The sequence below is a fragment of the Aethalodelphis obliquidens genome, unplaced genomic scaffold, assembly GCF_003676395.1.
Source record: "Aethalodelphis obliquidens isolate GAN/ISIS:26980383/991018 unplaced genomic scaffold, ASM367639v1 scaffold11, whole genome shotgun sequence".
Lineage (NCBI taxonomy): Eukaryota > Metazoa > Chordata > Mammalia > Artiodactyla > Delphinidae > Aethalodelphis > Aethalodelphis obliquidens.
Window position 1 is genome coordinate 28177998 of NW_020837955.1, and position 23502 is coordinate 28201499.

Genomic DNA, 23502 nt, shown 5'->3' on the forward strand with positions numbered 1-23502 from the left:
AAAATGTTCCTAACAAGCTAGGAAACAGATATTTCCCAAATTGCATCATCTGGGAAGGAGCTGATGCGGCTCAGGAGAGCCCCAGTGGAGTGGGGGCAACTTGGTGTTCACGTACATGTGTGTGACCATGAAGGAGGATGGCTCTGTCATACTTCATCTGTTCCGGGGGACTATCTCCCTGTAGCCTTTGTGAATTTTCCTTTTAGACTTTCTCTAACTTGTGCACTTCTATATCAAGCTTGCCTAAGCTGTCACATGGGTTAATTTATGATTAACCCAGTGTTTTCAAAAGAGCATCCTGGGTTAATCTTTACTTTAAAAAGGAACAATTCTTAAAAGTAAATAAAAAATCAAGGACACAGTTTCAGTTCATTAGTTTTTATAATAACTTAATAGGACGAGTCATTCAATGGGGGCGCGTATAGCATGGCAGCTTAGTCATAGGCTCTGGAGCCAGACTGCGTGGGCTGGAGTCTTGGCTCCATCTGCATTTAGCGTGGCCTTGGGCACGTTGCTTAGCCTCTCCACGTTTCAGTTCCCTCACCAATACCTCGGAGGGCTGTTGGGGACCTGAATACCACAAGTGAAGCATTTCCACAAGTGCCTATTGCATAGTTAAGTATGGGGTGTGATGTTTGCTAATCATTGCAAAGACCCGATAAATACAAGTGTATGGAGAAATAATACAAAGAGCTTCTTTTTGTTGTTTAATGATGTGCCTTCCTATTTAGTTCCCCTAATGCACGTGACGTGACTGTTTATAAAAGTTATTCTTGTAAAATTTGCAGCTATTGCCGGCAGTCTTGTTCTTTAAACACCCCCTTCCACTTTCATACCTTCTTTAATGGAATCATCAAGAATTTTATCTCCATACAACCAGTATCTGAAATATTTAAAAGATTAAAATTAATTTTTTTTTTGGCTAGATGCCGATTTCGTCATTCAAGAAGAAATTCGCTACTTTCTGTCACTTACCGTAAGCCTCTTGTGGCTAAAATGAACTCCCCTTTCTGTAGCCTTATCCGAGGCTCTTCAGTGCAGGGGCTCGTGAAGAAGGTTTTGATTCCTCTATTCAAAGGACAGCAGGTACCACTATAATCTTCTATTACTTTATACTGAACCTGTCATCAGTGAGCAGAAGAACAATTTAATATTAACTCATACCTGAGGTTTTTGAAGTTTGAATGTAAACTGTTAAAGGTAGATCCAAAATATGAGGCAAGTCTTTCCCTCCTGGTTCCCTACCTACCCTTTATAGAAGGTAATTAATTGATGCTTCTAATTCTCAGGCTTTTCCTTACCCTTCATTTCAAGCACATGGCTAAGAATGAAATTTTAGAAGCAGTGCTGTCCAGTAGAACTTTCTGCAGTGATAGAAATGTTTTATACTTGTGGTATCCAGTGTGATAGCCGCTAGACACATGTAGCTACTGAACACTTTTAATGTGGCTGGTGCAACCAAGGGACTTAAATTTTAATTTTATTTAAATTAATTTAAATTTAAATAGCCACATGTAGCTAGTGGCCCTTGAATTATTCAGCATCACTGTAAGGACGAGTTTCACACTAGGGAACTATATTGAGGATAATTATCTTCTGACAACATAAATTGACTACATTCCCTCCAAACCTCCAGCACAAACTATTTAAATGAAAACAAAACTAATATGCATTAAATTTCAACAAATGTATTAAGAAATATTAGTTAATAAAAGCTAACAGTTGGTTTTTACTCAAAGGCAATTTTAAAACTACACAGAAGTACAGAGCCTGACAAAAGAAAAAGAAATTAGTATCATTGCAAAAGAATTACTTACACTTCTGACTCTTTTATCTGCTTTTTGTTTCAACTGTTCTATCTGTTTGGAAGATATAAAAAAAAAACAATGAAGTCTCTTATCTCAATGTTTAAAAACAGGCTTTCCTCATTTACTATAGCACAGTGACAGGACAAACTCCCAATTTTCCAACATTTCAAATTGCTGACAATTTAAAGGCCGCCTTTTTTTTTTTTTTTTTTTAGCATGGAAAGAAGGCCCTGTGACTAAAAACTGGTACTGAAGTGGGGCCTCCTCAGTGTTCCCTCTCCAATGTCTTTATTCACAGAGCACTCCCTGTGGCCCAGGAATCAGGGAGATGTGCTCTCTGCCCTCAGGGGGCTTCCGGGCTCGTCCCTGAGGTGAAGAGGATACAGAGACTCACTGATTCTTTAGAGAGAGGGCAAACAGACTGCAAAATTCACCAACAATGAGTCTTGATTAAAATTCACCATTTCAACTCCTTTTCTCCACTTATTCAGCAAGTTTATTAAATGTTACTACACTAGATATAGCAGGGGAAATAACCTCTGCCTAGAATCTTGCCAAGTTAAGTTAAAGACATAAGATACAAGAATTAAATAAAGATGAGACCTCATGTGCTAATATGCATTAGTATACGATTAAGTGCCAAATCCAGCTGAGTCTAGAGTGGGGAGGTAAGTCTTTATGGAAGAGAGGGCACTGGAACTGGTCTGAATAATTTCCGATAAACAGGAGCTCATATGACATAGAAAAAACAGTGTTGGGGAGGAGTTAGGTGTCAGGAATCTACCAGGAATTCGCCGAGTAGACTAGGCTGATTGGAAAGGATGATTCCTGCTAGGATGTACGTGAAAGGTAGCTTTTGGCCAGATTTTATAAAACTAAGTTAAGGAATCTCACAGGTATGGAGAGATAAGGAATGATTTAAATGGAAGGAGGGACATGATACAAGGAGCGCTTTAGAATTAATTTAGATTCATTTGACATACTGAAAAAATTCTTATTACTTATTTTACTATAAAATGCCATTGGAGTTAAGGAGAAGTTAAGGGGAAGAAGGTGAGGCAAAAAGGCAAGACTATCTGAACAAAAATACTCACTGTTAAGCTGTACGGGTGACAGCCTTCTCTTATTGGCCAATCCAGTCCATCTCCTTTGGGGACCCCTGACCACGTAAAAACCTGTTTAAAGTTCTTCCATCTACTTCCCAAATCATAAGGAAAAACAAAGACTTCATCTAGTTGATAATATTGAATTCGATCTTTAGCCTGTGGGTAACAAAGATGTAAGATGGCAGATACATCTGTCTTAAGTGGCTTTTAGTAATATACTATCGAGAACATTTATTCCTCAAATTTGTATCATACCTAAAAATGCTTCCTCCTTGTTGTAACGTTAGAGTACACAGGAGAAATAAACACACTTATCACAATATAGGAAGAACTTGACACACAATACCAACCTTGTATGAGACCATCCAGAAAATGTCTGACAGGAGTTACTCAGGAATACGCCTAAATAAGACCAAATTTAAGCATTCAAAAACATTTATTAAAGGAGTCAGTAACTTTATTCCATGTAGAAAAAGTCCTCAATGTTCTTGCTTGTTCAGCAGAACAAAGGAATCCAGGTGTAAAGAAGACATACTGATAAGGAGGTTTAAGAGAAAACAAGGGTTTATTCAGGATGGAAGGAACCGTTAGGTGGGGTGCACTAGAATGCAATGGCTGCATCCTGGGTGGCAGCAACACCTGTGTGAGTGGCCAGGAAAGGTGTGACGGGGGAGTCATCATTCTATGAAAATTATTATTTTTTAAAGCTAGCAAGTATGTGTAAGAGATCTTTCAGTTTTATATACCATTACATATGTCTATATACTTATTTATGGAGGCATTTATATGTACATCTTATGCATATATATATAAATATTCAGGTTTCATAAATTATATTCTAGGCATTTAAATTGTTAGCTTTTACTTAAAGGGATAAACTGGCTTAGAATTTCTGATAGAAATTTCTAAGAAATTTCTTAGAATTTCTGAATTTCCACTGACACCTAGTGGTATAAAGATACACCATTTATTCCTACAATAAGTGTACAAATCCAGTTGATACTTACAGTGTAATAAAATCTGTAATTCTGATACATTTTAATATCAATACAATCATTTATTTGATTTCTACTGAGCAACAGAGCGCCAGTTTTAAAATAACTTCTAGATTTAGCGTGGCACTTTATAAAGAGCTTTGGTCATTAGCAAAAAAACACTGTTAATCTAATGTCAACACATTATGCTAACTAGAGATGATACCTTGAAATATTACCAGGGGATAGTATTTTAGGGAAAAGCTTTTGCAGTTACTTATAAAGTGATGTTGATTCAATTAAAATTGTCAAGCTGTAACATGACAACATGTAAGTCCATCCCCACCCAGACAGTAAAGGGTAATTTCTTTTCCCTTTTTAAAAGCAAAAGCTTCAGAGTCTTCAAAATGAATTAAGAGACTCCGAGAATAGAGATCTAGAATATTAAGAAAGAAAAAGTGCTAAGGATGAGAGTAGCTTACAAAAATAACCAAGGCATGGTCTTTAAGAGAAGCACTCAGTGAAGATGGGGGATTCCAGCAATACTGTGTGTTAAAAGGTGACAGAGATGTGCAGTAAGTGCTACAGGAAAACGGTACAGAAGTACTTAACCTAGTCTAGGGAAAGTCAAGGAAGGTTCCTTGGAGGAAGTGACAGCTAAATTAAGTGTTGAGGGACAAGAAATTAGGCAAAAAATAGGGGGAAAGAATATTCTAGGCAGAGGGAACAACATGTGGAAAGATACAGAAGCATAAGATGTGCAAACTATTTGGTATTAGCTGGTATTGAGTGTGAATGGGGTGGGAGGGGTGGAAATGAAGCTGGAGAAGCAGGTAAGAGCAAGATATAAAAGGTTTTATTGATATTACGCTTAAGCTAAGGAGCTTGGACTTAAACCCGTACATCAGTGGTTCCCAAAGTATGCTCTGCATACCTCCTTGAGTCCCCAAGACCTTTTCTTGGAGTTCAACAAAGTCAGACAACTTTCATAATAATACGAAGATGTTATTTGCCTTCTTCATGGTGTTGACATTTGCAACGGTGGATAAAACTGCTGGCACCTTAAGCAGGAATCAAGACAGTGGCACCAAACTGTATTAACAGGTGCTATATTCTTCACTGCTACACACTCATAATTCAAACAAAACCAAACCAACAAAAAGCCCAGTTTTACATAAAAATTTCTTGATGAAGAAATAAAAATTATTTTTATTAAATCTCAGCCCTCAAGTAGATGTCTTTTTTTTTAAAGTAGATGTCTTTTTAATATTCTGTGTGACAAAATGGGAAGTACACATAAAGCTTGCCAAAGTGCTTATCTCAAGAAAAACACTTGTTTGAGTTGTGAGCTAACAAAAGCTGTGTAGCCAGCTTTTTTCATATAATGCTATTTTTACATGAAAGAATGAGTAATGTAACAGAAAAACCAAGGTTATTCAGACCTTGGTATTTAGTGGATGTCTTCTCGAAAATGAACAAAGTCAGGCTGTTACTTCATATAAACAACTGAGTATTTGTTGCCAGTGGAAAAAATAAGGCTTTCAAGTGAAAATTGGAATTTGGAAAATTTATAGCCACAACTATGAGCTTGACAGCTTTCCAATATTTAAAGATTTTCCCCATAAAATTGGTAGTGATATAAATGAATGCGGCTTTTAGATATTGTATAATGAAATGTGTCAACATTTAAAAAATCTGTGTAATGCTGTAAACTACTATTTTCCAAATGACCGATGCCTGATGCCCTATGTGGGTACCAGGTCCATTCAAAGAGCAAGATAGATTGATGGATTTAAATACAAAAGAATACAAAGAGTTTACTGATGTAGTTTCAGATCTCACATGCAGCTAACCTCTCAAGAACTAGCACTTGTCAAGCTTTAATGTATTATCAAGGAATATCCACTATTATCTAAAAGACATGTTAAAATACTCCACCCTTTTCTACCTACTTATCTGAGGCTGAATTTTCTTCATATACTTCAATCAAAGCAACATATCTCAACAAATTGAATGCAGAAGTAGATGTGAGAATCCAACTGTCTTCTGTTAAGTCAGATATTAGAGATTTATACAAAAAAAATACCACTTCCTATTTTATTTTGGAAAATTTAATTATTTTTCCCAAAAACATGTTATTTTTATTAACATATAATGGATTTATTGTTATTTTAAAGTGAAATAATAAATATTCAAAGATTTTCTCAGTTAGAAAATATGGCAAATGTCAATAGATATAATACACATTAACAAAAGCTCTTTAGTGTCCTTAACAATTTTTGAGAATGTAAAAGGTCCTGAGACCAAAAAGTTTGAGAACTGCTGCTGTAAATGAAAGCTCACCAGCTGGCTGCCGGGAGGCTAAATATGTCCTATAGGTGTTTTATTTGTCCCACAAAGGCTTTTTGTTTGTTTTTAATCTGAATTGCTTGCCAATGCTTAAAAATAGAAAGGAGGTAACACAGAAATCCAGATCTCTGACTTTTCTTGGAAAAAAAAAATATATACGATCTCACAATACTGGGTGAGGATTTCCCTGTGGCACCAATCAGCTTCGTCTGCCGGGCAGCTCTGGCCCACAGACTGGCTCCCCGCATCTAGGTTATCTGCCTGGGCCCTAGTGCATTTGGGTTTACAACCCCTGCTACAGTGATAGTGAGGCTCTGAGAAGTTTTAAATAGGGAGTGGGGTAGTCAGATGTACTTTTTATATCAGAATCACAATGGACAGCGTGAAGTATGTACTGGAGGTTGTGAGGTTTGTAACAAGCTAAATGTTATAAGCCCATCTGATGTCTAAAGCCTATGTGATGGCACCTTGGTAGGACAGAAGTTCCTTTCCCAATGGGTTCCCTTCTCCTCTAGTCTGAGAGGAGCCAAAATGGTTTCATGTGTGGCTTAGGCCTCTTCAACAACTCAGTGTGTGAGAGAGCTCTGTGGGAGTCATATTAAACCAGGAATAAATCAAACGGTCCCATGATCGCCTTTTACATGGCATGCAAATGACGTAAGGAAGCCATTTGGTAGCCAAGTTTTCATTTTGGGGCATTTATTAGTTAATCTGGTCTATTAGTTAATCAGTACTTTATCGATATTGAGGAACAATTATAAAATTTACCTTCTCTTCAATCCATGATTCAATAGAAGTTTTGTTTCTGAGAATTATTTTCATCTGGAAATTAAATGATAAATAGTAAAATTTCATAATGTGACTGGTTCATTTAAGATTATAATCTTTACACTAACCCTACGAGGTAGTTTTTATTGTTCCACTCCATAGATGAAGATATCAGGATAACAGAGATTAAGTAACAGAGTGTGGTCCATCTGACTCTTAACCACTGTACATCTTCACATGAATGACTACATTGATCCACAGTCAAATCTGAATCTACTGTTTAAATAAAAAATCATGTTTTATGTACTATCTTCTGAATAGGTTTTTCAGAGTATTAATAAAATATTGATATAATCCATTCAATCAGTATTACATAGATTATGCTATTGAAATCTTTTACCACTATTTTTAATCTTAAATACATGATTAATCTATTTATTACAAGTAACAGTGACTCATTTCAGTCAACCTAGATATTTTGCTTGCTGTAAAAACTGAATATTTTCAGTCCTGATTCTATTTTTTGATCTTCCTAGCTATGGCAATTCCATTTATGTAGGTTTTTACACCACAGGATTTTAGTTTATTTCTAATATGATTCTTAATTCTAGGGATCGGGGAAAATTTTTCAAAGAATTTGATCCCAGGCTAGTAGAAAATGTGAACTATAACCAAAACCAGGTTATTTTAAAACCAAGAGTTCAAAAAGGGTTGGGTGATGCATCAGGGCCCTCAAGCCCAGCGTTTCTAATTCGATATGTCCTGCAATTCTTTGAAGTCTCGATGTGCCTTCATGGAGACAGTGTGACACAGTAAGAACAAACCTGGACTGGGAGTCCTTATCATATTCCAAGGGCCTAGCACAATACCTGGTCCACAATGGGCCTTCAATGAATGAATAAACTAATTAAGCAAATGAAATGAGTCATAAGAACTATTTTTTGATCCGTTCAGGGCCACATCCTCCTTCTCTGTGTTCTCACTGCACTCTGTACATAAATCTATGCTATACACATGACCCTGTATTAGTTAACTCTTCACCACTCATTGTGAGTTCCCTAATGGCAGGAACCCTTCATTTTCATTCTTGTAGCCTCAGTAATTAGCAAAGTGATTCATCACAGAGTAGACATTAAATAGCACCTATATTACAGGGTTGTTATGGAGATTAAATGAGCTGACACATGTAAAAAGCCTAAAACAGCACTCAATAAGTGTTAGCTATGTTATTATGATTTTGATTTAATATATGCTACTATAAAATAATAACAATTATGTTCATTGAATATATGTTTACTGAATACATGAATGAATGATCTTGGCTATGTCACTTAACCTTCCTGTGACTTAATTACTAATCTGTAAGGAAGGGAAAATAATACTCCTCTTCGACCTCTTTTGGGGTTGATGTGAAGATCAAGAGAGACGGTGAGAAGAGCTTTCTCAAGTATAAAATGCTATATAACTCTAAGTTAGTATTTTTAAAATTAAATCAATAACCTAGAAATTCTGGCAAAGTCACTTCAAAATTATCTGACTAGTAGAAGATTAAATTAATCACCTAGATGGAATACATAACAATAATCTCCACTTCACACTGCATACTTAAATGGAAGCTTTATCTCTTTCTCTTTACAAGTGGCCCCAATAACTTGACAACTTTAGCTAGAGGTAATAGAGGAACTTACCTGGATAAAAAACAGCATCCCAACAGCTATGGTTGTTCCTAAAGCTAATCCCAAGGCAAACAAGGTGGCAGCAAATGCAGCTAATCCGAACGGAATAATCGGAAGAGGATCTCTCCGGGCTGCACTCATATCGATCTTTACCGTGTTCCACCCAAAGGAGAGCTATAAACAATAACAACAACACACAGTCATACTCTACCATTTAAAAGAACTTGGTCAAAAAGATCAACAAATGACAACTTGACACTGTGGCCAAAGCAAACAGAGCTGTTTCTAATCAACACTGTGGTTTGAACTCATACTGATATGCACGATACCATTCTTCAGTATTCTAAAACGTTTTTTGTTTGTTTGTTATTGTTCCCTCAGAAAGTGTTAAGTAGACCACACAAACATTACTATGCATGAACACCACCAATCTAAGCTGTAACTGCGTCTCCCATCCTCTCCTTGTTTTCCTCTATTTACAGTGATTTCCACAGCGACAAACATAGCCTAGCATTCAGTGGTTTCTTCCCTTATGTTCCACAAGGAGAGGTTTAAAAACTAGCAAAATGTAGGCCAAATGTGGCCTGCCGATGTGTACTGCCTGGCCTACAAAATGTTTTAAAATATTCAGTTAGGTACCAACATTTAGAAATTTAGTGATTTAGAAATCAGATTTCACATAAAAAGTCCAGATTTTCAGATTTTTCTTGAAAAACCGGATGATCTGACATCACCAGGCTGGATTTCCAAACATCAAGAACTGGCTGAAGTCAAACATGGGCTGTTCCCTGTGTGAAGGACCTGTGTTTTCCAGCTTACCACATCCCACCAGGCCTGTTTCCCTCACTGACCCTCCAGCCCTCTTTAGGGGCCTCAATTTGTGACGACTGAACTTTATCTCATGACTACTTGCCCATAAATCAACTCAATCAGTTGCACCGTATCTTAGAACGTGCGCCTGCTCTGTGAGCCACGTTCCAGGACACTGGATTTAGAAATGAACAAAAGAACTACAACTGGCCACAGGATCGAATGGAAACAGAAAGCACTAGTGTTGCCTTTTTTCTCCCTCTTCTGCCTTTTCCTCTAACTATTCTTTACCACAGCTACCAAGTTTGAAGTCCAGTAAGTTATACATAGTACTAAAATAATTGTCAACTTCAACTAGAGCATATAAGGTGAGTTTCCAGAACAAAATAATCTTTCCTCATCTTAAAAACTGTTTTACTGCTTTTTTAAAAGGAGTCCTTATTGAGGATTATAAAGTTACAAAGTTCTATTTCCCCACCTAAATTGTAGAAAGCATATTTCCAAAAGGAACTTCTTAAATAATCTTAATAACTACTATTTAAGCTGGCATGATTTTATAACATTTTCTTACCCGATTATAAAGCTGTGTATACATTGTCATAACAAAAATAAAGGCAGCATGAATACAACCCAGTGGTGCTAAAAGGAGAAACAGTGTGAACGAAGCATGATTTTGATAACCACAGCAGTTGTTGATCCAAGGACAGTGATGGTCCATCTTCATCACACACCTAACAAGAAAAATTTACATAAAATGTGAGGCAGAAAATCCTGTCTACTTTAAATAACTTTGGTCTTCAAAAGATCAAGCACATCGAAATCTAGCATGTCCACGCATGGTCACAGAGAAATTATACTTCATGGAACACAAAGAAAAATCTTTATGAGTTTTTAAACAGTGACTTCTTTTAAATTTTAAACAACACAAGAAAGGGCAGGCTTTGTAACAGCATCTGAGGAAAAGATGTCTGCTACAAGTGACTTTGTTTAAAGAAGTCTGGAGGCCCGCTGAGAGGTTCATTATAAAGAAATGAGCATAGTTCCTGGTTTTCCTCTAGCTCTGAAATGCAGTGACTGAAGTGGAAAACAACAGAGACTGAACAAAATTACTTATAAATCTCCACTGGGGTTGATGGGACCTAGCAGACGCTTGTAACTTCCTTCCTTCCTGCTCGTATTCTTTAGATGTGGAGTCTCTAAGCTAAGCAAGCTAACTCCGGAATATAAGATGTGGTTTAATAAGCAAAGTCTTACTCTGTTTCCCTTCCTTGAGGCTGCTAGAAGAAAATTTTCTTGCCTCAAACTAAACTTTATTTGCCCCTCCAATGGTCCCCATAAACCTCAGCATTCTCATCATAAATTTCTTATTTATCACTGGACATAGGTGTTCATTAAAAAAGGTTCTAGCTTAATTCACATTTTTCATAGTGATTCTGTTTTCTTCCGATTAAGTTTTGTATATAAAACACCTGTGATAATAGGCACCTGGATTCATTTATTAGATCTGTATAAAGTGTAAATGTTAGTCAACTAAATAATGGAAAAAGCAGGTCTCATTTATAATTTAGACTCAGAACAATTCTAAGGCTAGTCAAGATGACAGTCGAGAATTAATCCTGATTTATGAAAACAACCTAACGGTGTAACTTTTTACCCTGCTCTTGGCAAGGCAAGAAGCAAAGTAAACCTGTACTTTTCTAGAAAACTCTTTTCACTTATAACAAAAAAGAGTAATACTTATCAAAATTGACAATTTAAAAGTAAAATGAAGATTATGACACTTAATTATTTTGACATTATTTATAAAGTAGCCACCTTGCAGAAAATAAAACTAGGATTGATGTGGTAGAAAGAATAACAAAAGACCAGTAATCAAGTTGATCAATCCCCAATGAATAGCAAAGACAGTACCTGTTACACTTTCTGCAATGATGTGACCGTGGTGCCTTGTATGCTTGGCAGACTTTACAATATTGGAGGTACATGCTATCCTGAGAATTTTCCTTGGCAGCAAAATAGAAACAAAACATAAACTTCTGGGTAATTGGAAAAGTGATGTTGCTGTTACCAGAAATTCACTATTTAAAAATATTTTAACTCAAATATAATGGCTGAAAATGCAAGTTAAAATTCAAATTCCATCCTTTCCCCATCTCCCATAAAAGAAAATCAAACCATAATATTTATTCATAAGGCGTGACTTGTTATTACCAGGCTGTCTGTTATTTCTGAATACTTTATGGTTTAAAACAGTAGTTTCTAAAGAGTTTTTCTCAGTTATAAGGGATGTTAATATGTTACATGAAAAAAGATCCTAGAGCCAAACCACACTGTAGAATTATGAGGTGAATGATATGCAGTGTTTCCTAGAAACTTATGCACTCATCACCACCCTTCCATTTTTTTTTTTTTTTAAAGCAGAAGTATTTAATGAAATTGCTTTGGGAAATACTAATTTAGATCCATACTTTCAAACCAGTATAAAATAAAGTCTTTGAGCTCTAAATAATCGGTGATTAGAATAATACACTTAGTCTCTACCAAAGCAAAGAGCAGGCTGTGTTTGATCTTATTGGTTGGCAGATAAGGCAAAAACTAAACATATGATTATCATGAGGGTTCACCATCTTAAGGAATCTTTTTCTTACCGGTTTCCACCCCAGAGGGACGAAGCCAGGACCAACAAACATGGCATTGAAGTAATTATAAAGAATCATGACAGTCCAATTTATCAACATGATGAAGTTCATGCTTCCTCCAGTGGTATGTAAAGGCCAATACCACAACACAGAGTCAATCATGGCCATGGTAGAACATATTGCTATAACACCAAGGGCTATAATGGGACCCCAGTGACAAAGTCTCTTTACTTCTTGTAGATTTTCAAACTTGATAACTGAGCAGAATGTACCCATTTTGGTGAGGAAGAACTCGTTCCTGTTTTTAAAGAACTATAGATTTCCTTTTTCTGTGCATACATTTCCATGTGCCACAAGTCCACGTGTGTTCCTTAATTGTCATGCCTTCACATTGTGGGATGTTAATGCAGATTATGCCATGTTCACTGTTACACAGTCTTTATGTTTTCTAGGAGAATCCAGTACCTTGGTTTGAAATCCAATCTAAAGAAACAAAATGAGAAAGTTCGGTAAGACATTTTACTATGTACTGTATTTGTTAATTCCAATAATCACCTAAACAAAAGCAGCTCACAAGTACTTTACTATGGAATGAGTACCTCATCAAACGTCAAAAAGAACTATTTTCGTCGTATCCAAACTTTCCTCATGTCTGAATAGCACCTGAACTGGACACGTGATTGTAAAATGGTTGTTTTTATTCTTTTGTTCCCAACTTGTCAGAGGACTGTGTCTATGCAACCGTTTAGTAAATGGTTTGAGGAGACGAAGAATTTTAGAGCTGGGAAGGAGGGCCTTAGGGTTGGCCTAATCCAGCTTCCTTCTTCATAGAAAAGAAAATGGCTTGGAGAGGCTGAGTGAGTAAACCACGGCGGTAACTCAACAGAAGCCAAGTCATCAAACTCCCTCTATGGAGTTCTAAACTGCCTCTTACCCAGTCTCGAATTACATAAAGTATGATCCAGACATGGTCTACACCATTTGCCTGCGGTTGCCCCCCAAACACTAACTTAAGGGTCTATTTGTGTCAAAGTAAAGAAGCGGGAGGGTGAAAGCAAAGAGACTGCAAGGAAGGGAGGGGAGAGATAAGTGTGTGTGAACTCAGGATCGGAGGTGTATATGAGAAGGAACATGATGAGAATATTTGAGGAAAAAAAAAAAAAAAAGAAGAAGAAGAAGTGTCTCCCGGAGCGAGGGACGGGGAAGTCAGGACGGCGAGCGCCGGGAAGATCTGTAGAAGGGTATTTCGGACTGGACTGGAGTGAGTCAAGGGAAGAAGACCAGAGGAACAGAGTAACAAAGACTTCCATGCAACAGATGCCGCTGCCTTGTGCCTCAATTTCCCGCCCGTGTCATGGAGCAGAGCGCTTAGAAATCCTCACTCAGGGGAAGAACATCTTGATAAGAGTGGTTGGTCTCAACACTCTGGAGACTCTGGCCTCACTCGGGTGGAGCGAAGACCGCCAAAATCATGGTTACGTCCCGTGCTTTGACCCCCACCTCGGTCTGGTCCTCAGTGCCCGCTCTTTGGCCATCGCATTTCCGGGGCGGCTCGGGCTCACCCGGAGCAGGTTTTCTCAGGCTCGGATAACTCCGTCATGGGTACCCCAGCCGAGCGCAAGTAGAAAGTAAATCCTGTGTGCTAGAGGCCGGAGTTCGGCACCAGCCTCCACCCTCGCGTTGTTCCGCCATCGGCCTCGCCGCAGCTCTCCCGCTCAGGCTCAGTGCGCAGACTCCGTGACAGCCACTTCCGGGAGGTTCGCCGCATCAAACTTCCCCCCTGGAAACAAGCCCCTCTGACTTGTAGCTTGGGGAGCCGGAGCCGCTTTCCAAAACGTGGAGGGGCAAAAAATGCTTTCGGTGATTCCCGAGAACCCGCATATTTTTTAAGTTTTTGGGGGCACTAACTGAAGGGCTTTTCCTTAGCGAATTTCTTAATCTTGAAGCCCGAACGGAAAACAAAAAGCGCACCCAGCCCAACTTCCGGAGGACCAAGATCGCGAAGAACAACCAGGAAGCGGCCTGGCTGGGAGCTACCCCGGCTTCTCCGCTCCGCTCTCTAGGGAGCTTCCCGCGTTCCTACACCGTCTTTTCCTGCCCCGCGTAGCCCCAGCCCTGACCTAGGCTCCGGCCCGGGCCGGCCACTCCGGAGCCGCCATGTCGTCCGACTTCGAAGGCTACGAGCAGGACTTCGCGGTGCTCACTGCAGAGATCACCAATAAGATTGCGAGGGTCCCCCGACTCCCGCCTGGTAAGAGCCCTGCCCAGGCTGGGCGGGGGTGGCCCGGAGAGCCAGGAGGCTTGGGCAGTGGGCGATGGAACGACACCTGAATAAATGTGTCTCTGGGGAGCGAGCCTGGAGGCAGGTGGTGTTGGGGCCTCCCAGAGGGATGCTTGAGGTTGGTTGAGGGTAAGGGGAGAATCTAAGCTGGGTTGTGGGGTGCAGTGTAAAGAGCCTTTGGCTTCTGAGCCATCTGGGCTCTAATCTGGACTCCGCTGCCTTGTGACTCGTATAACCTTGGGAACGTTTCTCTGAGTCTTAGTTTTGGCTGGGTTTTGTTTGTGAAATATAGAGATGTGAGAGTATCCAAAGAGAATCAGTGAACGTACCCAGATCATGAGTGTGCATCATACAGTAACGTTGTCTTGTTAGTAATGATGTTATTATTATAGGCAGCAAAGCAGTGTTAAGAGCCATAGTACCCGGATTCAAATCCCTGCTCTGCCACTTAGAAGTTGTTGTATTTAGGCAAGTTTCTTAATCTCTCTCAACTTTCCTTCTTGGTAAAATGGAGAGAATTGTGCGTCTCTCATAGGGTTTTTGTGAAGATTAAATGACAACATATGTAAAGCCCTTTCTTGGTGTTAGCTGCTGTAATCATTAGTATCTTTCATACCCCCATCCCCATTTATTATTTTTCATCCTTCCTGGGGATCCATAACCCAGTGTTGTGTAAAACTTGGTACAGGGTAATTTTTCTCACTTTTAAAATTCCACCATTTTCATCCAGAAGAGTTTTGTTTTTGTGCTCTAGCACAACTCATTTTCGATACTGGGCTGTCAGTTATGTGAAGGTGGGAGCTGTGTTTGATTTGCTTGGCATTTACTTAGAACAGGCTCAGGAAAATGTTTTAAGTGAATGAACAGATACATACATATGACGTCTTGTGATTTTTGTCTGTAGGACATTGTTTTAGGATTTATTCTTCGCTCAATACAGATTTAATTTGAGTATTTACTTGCAGAAAAGATTGTGGCTTTGGTGCTCAGTTTTGTTAGTGAAATTGAACCATCTACCTTCGCTCTATGGTGTAAAGTAAAGGAAAAGGAGTGCTCATTGATCTGTGAACTGGTGGGCAACTTCCTTCCTCCACCTTGTTAGTCAATGCTTGATGCCAGCAGTAATTTCTCCTGGACTGAAGTTGTCATTCCTCTTTCCCTTTCCCTACCTCCCCCCAAACTTTTGTGTTTGTAAATAATTTTCTTCCTTTCTTTGTTTTTCTTTTTTTTAATATATAAATTTATTTATTTAGTTAGTTAGTTATGGCTCTGTTGGGTCTTCGTTGCTGCACGCGGGCTTTCTCTAGTTGCGGTGAGCGGGGGCTGCTCTTCATTGCGGTACGCTGGCTTCTCATTGCGGAGCACTGGCTCTAGGCACGTGAGCTTCAGTAGTTGTGGCACGTGGGCTCAGTAGCTGTGGCGCACGGGCTTAGTTGCTCCACAGCATGTGGGATCTTCCCGGACCAGGGATCGAACCCGTGTCCCCTGCATTGGCAGGCAGATTCTTAACCACTGCACCACCAGGGAAGTCCCCTCTTTGTTTTTCTTACCCCCACCTATTTTCTATTAATAGGGACATTTGCTTCAAGCCAGGTTCTCTGAATTTACACCCCACTCATCTCCTGAAGTCCCAGTTAGTTCTGGAGGAGGTGGAGGATGGTGTCTTAAAGAGGTGTACGAGTCCAAGTGAGGGAACAAGGGGAGAGAACCAAGGTAGCATATACCACCAGGCTTTGCTGCCTTGGAGATTTTTGTGGCGAATTGGCTGATGGCCTCATCATTTCATGATACATCACCTCGCCTCAACTCTTCAGTTCTGCTTTCCTCCACTGCCCAATATCATCTTGATTTTTGTTGTCATTGTTGTTGGAGACTACTTCCTTTGACGTCAGTCCCAGAGCCTCAGAATATCAGGATTTGTGGTTTCCGTGGGATTTTTGCTCATTTTTAATTGTGATAGTTTTAGCTGAGGAAACATTTTTTTGTTTGGGCTAATAGGTTTTGTACTGGGAAGCTATTCTATAAAGTAACAAAATCATTCCTGGGTGCAAAGTTGTAACAGCCAATTCCAAGAAAACAGATTTGTTACAATCGATTTTTTTTCTTACCTTTATATTTTAATGTAACCATTCTTACCACATAGAAGGAAACCTTTGAATTAAGTACCTTAAAAATAAAAGTCTTGACTCTCCGTAGGTACAGTATAATGTAATGCCCAAACACAGCAGCTACATGAGAATTGAGAGGAGACTGTATAACTGGCACTGGAAAAATGCTTACTGACTTGAATAATTAAATGCTAGTGATTCTTGAAAATGCTGTGGTTTCCCTCTTAATAATTACTCGTATTTGCTCATTTTATAATGTTTCTAGTTGATAAATAGAGAAAGATGAAAAATATATCTGTGTAGTTATGAATTTCAGATGTTTATCTGTGGACTAACAAATTAATATGTACAACCTTGGCAAAAACCAGTATGAATAAAAGTAATTATAATCTCTTCCTGGCATCTTTGGTAGTTGACCCAGAATTTACCTGAGTTAAGAAGGTTAAAAATTGGAGCAAAATTTTCAGCCAAAGCAGTTTGTTCCCCCAAATATTAACTTACTGAAATGGAAGTGGAGTAGGTAGGATTAATTGCAACTAAGTGTGTGCAGTATACAATGTGCTACCTCTGCTGTGCATGTACAGTGTATTAAAGTGTTACTTCCAAAGAGAATAGAAAAGATTGAAATTTTAAAACTTTATTTTAGAAAAGAAATTAGATTATTCTGTGATACATTTTAAACAATAAAAAAAACTTTCCTGTTAGACTAAAGTGTTTGAATTTTATGTAGTTTTAGTAATTGGACTAATGAGATAGATCAATCCCTTCTTAAGTAATATTCTTATGGCACTGTATTCAAACTTTGATTTTAATGATTAGTATTCTGTGGTAAAGTCAGGACAATGGATGAGTGGAAACCATTGCTAATACTAATTGTGACACTCCTTTTCCTCTGATGATGAATCCTAAGTGGGGGGATACTTCGTAGGGGCAGAGGTTCTGTTACTCAGGCAGGCTTCCTGAAGGATCTTAAACAAAATGTTCCTTTGCAATTAGTTGCTTACCTCACCATGAACAGAGAGATAAATGGTCTGTTGTGAAGCTTATCATTTTGTAGATATAGTCAGAAATACCAAGAAAGGCATTATGGCAAATTGATTACAGTTCACACATGGCATCAGATCTGTTTAGAATCCCAGCTCTGCTGCTTACTAGATGTGCAGTCTTGAGCCAGTTGCCTAGCCTCTCTAAGCCTGTCTCCTCTACCTGGAAAATCGGGGGTAGGGGATAATAGTTTCAACCTTCCAGTGTTGTAAAAATCAAATGAAACAAAGCATATAACACCCTATCACACTTTTTTTTCTCCCCAGAGAAAGTACATGATAAATTAGCCACTAGTGATACTGCTGCTGGTGAAGACAACAGCTGTAGGGTTAGTCAGGACCCAGCTTCTCAGACTTTGTGATGTTAGTTGAACTCTTAAAGGAACCTTGGACCTCAATTTTGCTTCCTTTCTGTGCTAGACTAGAGTTGGGTGAATCTCTCTTGATGAACACCTACATTTGCGGGGAGATGAGTGATTAGGGACTTGGGGATGTGCACGTGGAATGGGGCTTTGAATTCAGGATATCAAAGAGAGAGTCAGGGAGAGAACTGTAAGTGGTGGGGCAAGACAGGTGTCCTTTCTGGAAGGAAATGCTTCAGCCTAACTGATTGGTTATGCCAAGCCCTGAAGGCTTTTGGACACCATCTAGACATGGCCATGTATGGAAGAAGCCATAGCATTGTTCCATGATTCTCTCTTGCCTTTGCAGAGTGGTTGTAGTCAGAGGATTCAGAAAAATCTGCTTTTATTTATGAACACTGTGGTTTGCTTAAAACGTATGTGGCTCTGGAGCTGTAATGTTGATGTGTAGCTACTGAGTGCTTGAAATGCAGCTGTTGCCACATAGTGAAATGAAAGTGTTTTGGATATATTGAGTTAAATATTATTAAAACTAAAAAAATGTATATATTAAAATGAATTTCTCTTGTTCCTTTTTACTTTTTGAAATGTGGCTAGTAGAAAATTTTAAATTACGTTATGTGACTCGCATGCATTACATTTCTATTGTTCTATAAAATTAGAGTTGAAGAGATGGTTCCAGACCTAATTCAGGAACTCAGGTACAGAGTGAGCTGAAGTAGAGTGGGTAGGACTTGAGTTAGGCATATGCACACACGCACACATACCCACACTCAACCTAAGTAATAACTTCATTGATTAAAAAAAAAACTTTTAATTTTAGAACAGGTTTAGATGTACAGGAAAATCACAAAGATAATACAGAGAATCCCTATATACTCCATGCCCAGTTTCCTCTATTGTTAACATCTTACATTAATATGATACATTTGTTGCAGCCAGTGAACCCATATTGATACTTATTATTAACTGAAGTCCATACTTTATTCAGATTTCCTTAGTTTTTTACCAAATGTCCTTTTACTATTCTAGGACCCAATTCAGGGTATTACGGAACATTTAGTAGTCATGGCTCCTCAGGTTCCTCTTAGTTGTGACAGTTTCACAGCCCTTTCCTTATTTTTGATGACTTTACAGTTTAGAGGAGTACTGATCAGATATTTTATAGAATGTTCCTCAGTTGGAATTGGCCTGATGTTTTTCTCATCATCAGACTCGGGTTATAGGTTTTTGAGAGGAGGACCACGGAGGTTAAGCACCATTTTCATCACATCACATCACATCAGGAGTACACACTGTAAGGTAACTTAGCACTCCTGATGTTAACTTTGATCACCTGGCTGAGGTATTATTTGTCAGGTTTCTCCACTATAAAGTTACTCTTTTCCTCCTTTCCATACTGTTTGGAAGGAAACCATAGGCACAGCTGACACTTAAGGAGTAGGGAGTCGTGCTCCACCTCCTTGAAGGCTGAGTATTTAGGTAAATTATTTGGAATTCTTCTATACAGGAAAGATTTGTCTATTCTCCTCCACTTATTAATTCAGTCATTTATATCCATGGACTCGTTTATTAAATACTTCATGTTATATTCTAATACCACTTTATTTTGTTGCTCAGATTATGCCAGTTTTGACCATTGGAAGCCCTTCCAGCTGGCTTTTGTGTCCTTTTGCTATACTCCCATCATTGTGGGGCTTTTTTCCCCCTTTTTAACACTTTCATACTTTCTGATATTATGAGGTACTGTAGGATCATCTTGTATTTTTCCTACACCAGTCCTAGAATCACCAGTCATTTCTCCACGGAATCCCCAACTCTAGTCCTTTATCACAAGGATCATTCTAGAATGGCTTTGTTTTAACATTATTTTATTCATAAAGGGAAACTTGCCATTCTAAGTGGGAAGATTTGCCCCAGTCCTCACTGATACATTTTTTCTTTTTCTGTTTCTCTGTGAATAACAAATGTGTTGCTGAATGCTAAGACTGATTCATTCAGTAAACACTTAGTGAGCACGTACTGTGTACAGCTCTCTATGCTAAATACAAAATTATGACAAACATGTGTCAAGAGTGGTCCCTGCCTTCAAGGAGCTGGAAATGAGGCTGAAGGGAAAACTACAGGAACCAATTTCTAATGATCATCAGGGATGCTAGGGCAGAGGACACAGGTCTAGGAATTCAGAGGAGATAAGATCACGTTCCAGGAGGTCACCTGGAAGGATGGCGGGATTTAGCCGACAAAAACAGGGAAAGAGTGTAAGAGTTGCAAGCAATGGGTTTCTGTTGTTTCGGAAGGCCCCGAATCCCCCATTCTATCTTATGAGAGCAGCGCCTCAATTTTCTGTTGAGGAACTCCCTAAACCCAGTCTTGGTGGAACTGACAGGCTGCCATGCCCTGTCCAGGTCAAGAGGTGAACACTTTACCCAAGCGAGGACATTCAGTGAATTTTTGCCAGGAATTGGAATTTTAACTCTCCTTCTGCAGAGACTGTCGGTGACTTCCTGCTCCCTTGGTTTCCTGAGCCACCCTGGGTACTGTCTTCCCTGAGCTTGGGAACTCATCTTTTCCATTGACTCTGTGATCCACCCTGAATTACTCTAATAAATTCCCTTTTTGGCTTAGGTTAGCCAGAATCAGATCTGTTCTATTCAACCAAAGAACCTAAATGGTAGCTTGAACAACGGCTTAGAGTTGGGGGGAGGGGGGTAGATGTGCTTGGGTAGTAAAGGATAGTCTGTTTGGTTAGTATGCAGAGCACATACAAGAGAGCTAGTAGTTGGAAATAAAGTTGGAAAGGTCTCTTGGGTCTGGAATGTGGAGGGCCTTGACTGTTAGGCTCAAGTGATCCAATCAGAGCCACATTTTAGAAAGATTAAGTGGGGGAAGGGGTCAGGCAGGGAAAAAGGGAAACCAGGGTGGTTGGTAGCATAGTTTCTTTTATAAAGTCTTGCACTGACTACACTATTTATTCAGTTTACCATCAGTTTTCGAGAACTGATTATGTGCCAGGCTCAGTGCTAAATTTTAGGACTAAGACATGGTTCCTGTCTTCCCAGGGCCTCCAAGGTAGAAGATAAATCAGACCTGTAAGTGAGAGATAAATCATGAGGATTAGGTAAGGGTTCTAGGGGTTTTCTGCAAGAGTGAGTAGTTAATTCTTCTGTTGGGTTAGAAAAAGCTTCAAAGAGGTAGTGATTTCTGAAGAGAGTTTTGAATAGCAGTTTGCCACGTAGTCACAGTGGAGATGGGCAGAAGCATAGGGATTAAAGATCTGGAGTCCTGGCAATATATCAGGGTTAGAGGTAAAGGTTTGGTCCAGGATAGGCTTGTCTTGTTTCATATTCTGCACTATTTCAAAAATACAGTGTGGTTCTACTATAATTTGTGGAGATGTTAGATGGATTGACATGTACCAGAAGCATATAAATTTGGAGTCGTATACTAAATTTTTAATCTGGCCGTATGTAGGCTTAACTTTCTCAAAGAGGGAAAATCAAGCTGAATTTTAATTCTAAATGTGCACTTTTCTTAGGGAGAAATTCTTAGAGTACACACAAAACACTTTCTGTGATAGCTACCCCCTAGTTTGGAGGGGGGTGCTGATCAAAGGGAAGGAGTTGAGGTTATCAGAACCTAGTTATTATTCTAGTAAAATAATAACTTCTATTAAAGATTCCCCACTTGGTATTAACTATCCTTCTGAAAAGTTAGTCAGCTGCTAGGTATTGTACCCATTCAAGCTTCCTGACTTTTCTAGTCTGTTGTATTAGTCATTGGGTTTCAAGTCACAGAAAGCCAACTTAAATAAAGAAAAAGAAATGTGTTGTTTCAAAAAACCAAACCATGATAAAGTCAAGTAAAACCTGTTCCAGAGTTATCTGGAACAAGAAGCTAACTAACAAAATCTATTTCATCTTTATCTGTCTTTCTACGTATCTATCTATCTATCAGCTTTGCTTCTTTGTAAATGTAGGCTTTCATTCTCAACCACTGGAAATTGGCTTGCTCCTTGTAGCTAGAGCAGTGGATGCCAACAGCTTCTAGACTCACACTGTCATAACTCTACCAAGAGAGAGGAAAAGACTTTCCTGTTACTACAGGACTTTGATTAGTCTGATTGGATCCTATACGCATCCCACCCTCACCCCCCAGACCAATGTAGCCAGAGGGATTGAGCTACTAGTATTAGTCCAGCTGGAAAGAGAAGGCCATCCTTTGGCAAGTCACTGTGACCAGAGAGGCAGGGTCATAGAAGGACATAGTATCTCCCATTGACCTACTTGGTGAAGAGGAGAGCCTTGAAAGAGTGAGGCTTATTGCCTGAGAAGAGAAGGGTGTTAGGTAGACAAAAATATAAATGGTCAATAAATTAGGTTAGCACAAAACTCAGGTGCCATTTCTAAATAAATGGGCTGATTGATTTGGAATGGGAGTAGGGAAAATTTTTCTGAAAGTATCTGCTAGAACATGTCTCTCCCAGAATGAGGAATTATAGTTGAGTTATAACTTGATTGTGGTTGAGTTTGAAAAAAATCACATACAGACACTTAGCACTTCACAAATTAAAAGTAAATTCTCTTGCATCAGCTTATTTGAGCTAATAAGAATCCAGTAGATGCTTTAAATTTCCATTTTAGACAGTTTAGACTGAGTCTCAGTAGAAACTCTTTCTTACCCAGGATCCCATAACCATGAGGTAATGGCTTTGGGGTTAGAATCAGTACTTCTGACTTCAAATATTTCTTCCATTACACTCAACTCTTAATGAAAGCATAATTTTTTTTAAAGGATTGTAAGAACTTGTCCAGTTTGAAGAATTGTTGTTATATGTGACTTTTAAATTGTATTCATAAATCCACTATTCCCAATTTATTAAAGTCATGACTTTGCGGACTCCTCATGCCACCACTAAATCTGCTGTTGTTGACACAGTTTCTTCTAAAGGCCAAAATAATTTTTGGTTTCTCTTAAAAATGTTATGGCGTCTCTTAATTCAGTGCTCCATAGGATTATGTATTTCCAGATAGCCTAGAATCAGTGGCTTATAGTAATTCCTAACCCACTAAAGAATGATATGGCCGTTTGACTGATAATGGTAATTCTCTACTCTGACCAGAAAGGAAGAAAGGTACATAAAAATAGAAGTTTTTAAATATTAAATTTATCTGTATCCTTAGCAATTCCTTGATGTTATTATTTGTTTCAGATGAGAAGAAGCAGGTGGTTGCAAATGTGGAGAAACAGCTCGAAGAAGCAAAAGAACTGGTATGTGTAGACTTGGTAACATATTTAAAACACACCCAGAGCCGTTTAATCTGATGCCTTCCTCTAAGTCTCTTTTATTCATTGTAGAAATGTGAAACATTACTGATTAGCAGTTCATGATTCAGCATTCATCAGTTTTTAGATGGAAGAGAATTTAATCACTTCTTGGGATTTTATTCTTCTTAGTAAAGGTGATTCATTAAATGTCCACCTCGAATTTTTATTCCTTCATAATACTTTTCGTAATGGTTATAACTAGCTAACACTTGTTAAAGGCATCCTGGGTACTAGACACTGGGTTAAGCGT

General features: G+C 38.7%; 2 protein-coding genes across 22 annotated transcripts in view; one reads left to right on the plus strand and one right to left on the minus strand.

The window, feature by feature from the left end:
- Positions 1-13857, minus strand: part of ZDHHC6 (zDHHC palmitoyltransferase 6) — a 31275-nt gene extending 17418 nt beyond the window's left edge. For 2 of the 4 annotated variants that reach the window (XR_003433922.1, XM_027112584.1), the window contains exons 1-10: positions 13631-13833; positions 12140-12613; positions 11403-11494; positions 10063-10222; positions 8694-8855; positions 7006-7059; positions 2903-3070; positions 1818-1859; positions 976-1121; positions 837-883 (exon numbers count right to left, since the gene is read on the minus strand). Coding sequence is in view for 3 of the 4 variants with exons in the window: in XM_027112584.1 (XP_026968385.1) it covers positions 837-883; positions 976-1121; positions 1818-1859; positions 2903-3070; positions 7006-7059; positions 8694-8855; positions 10063-10222; positions 11403-11494; positions 12140-12406 (1138 nt within the window). In the remaining variant the exon portion in view is untranslated. Of the gene's footprint in view, positions 1-836; positions 884-975; positions 1122-1817; positions 1860-2902; positions 3071-7005; positions 7060-8693; positions 8856-10062; positions 10223-11402; positions 11495-12139; positions 12614-13630 lie in introns of those variants that run through there. The other 2 variants (XM_027112585.1, XM_027112586.1) reach the window with 2 other exon arrangements.
- Positions 13858-14001: 144 nt separating this feature from the next.
- VTI1A (vesicle transport through interaction with t-SNAREs 1A) overlaps positions 14002-23502 on the plus strand; it is a 367980-nt gene continuing 358479 nt past the window's right edge. For 4 of the 18 annotated variants that reach the window (XM_027112601.1, XM_027112602.1, XM_027112603.1 and 1 more), the window contains exons 1-2: positions 14014-14381; positions 23137-23195. In XM_027112601.1, the coding sequence (XP_026968402.1) occupies positions 14288-14381; positions 23137-23195 (153 nt within the window). In that variant the 5' untranslated portion in view covers positions 14014-14287. Of the gene's footprint in view, positions 14382-23136; positions 23196-23502 lie in introns of all 18 variants that reach the window. The other 14 variants (XM_027112591.1, XM_027112592.1, XM_027112594.1 and 11 more) reach the window with 9 other exon arrangements.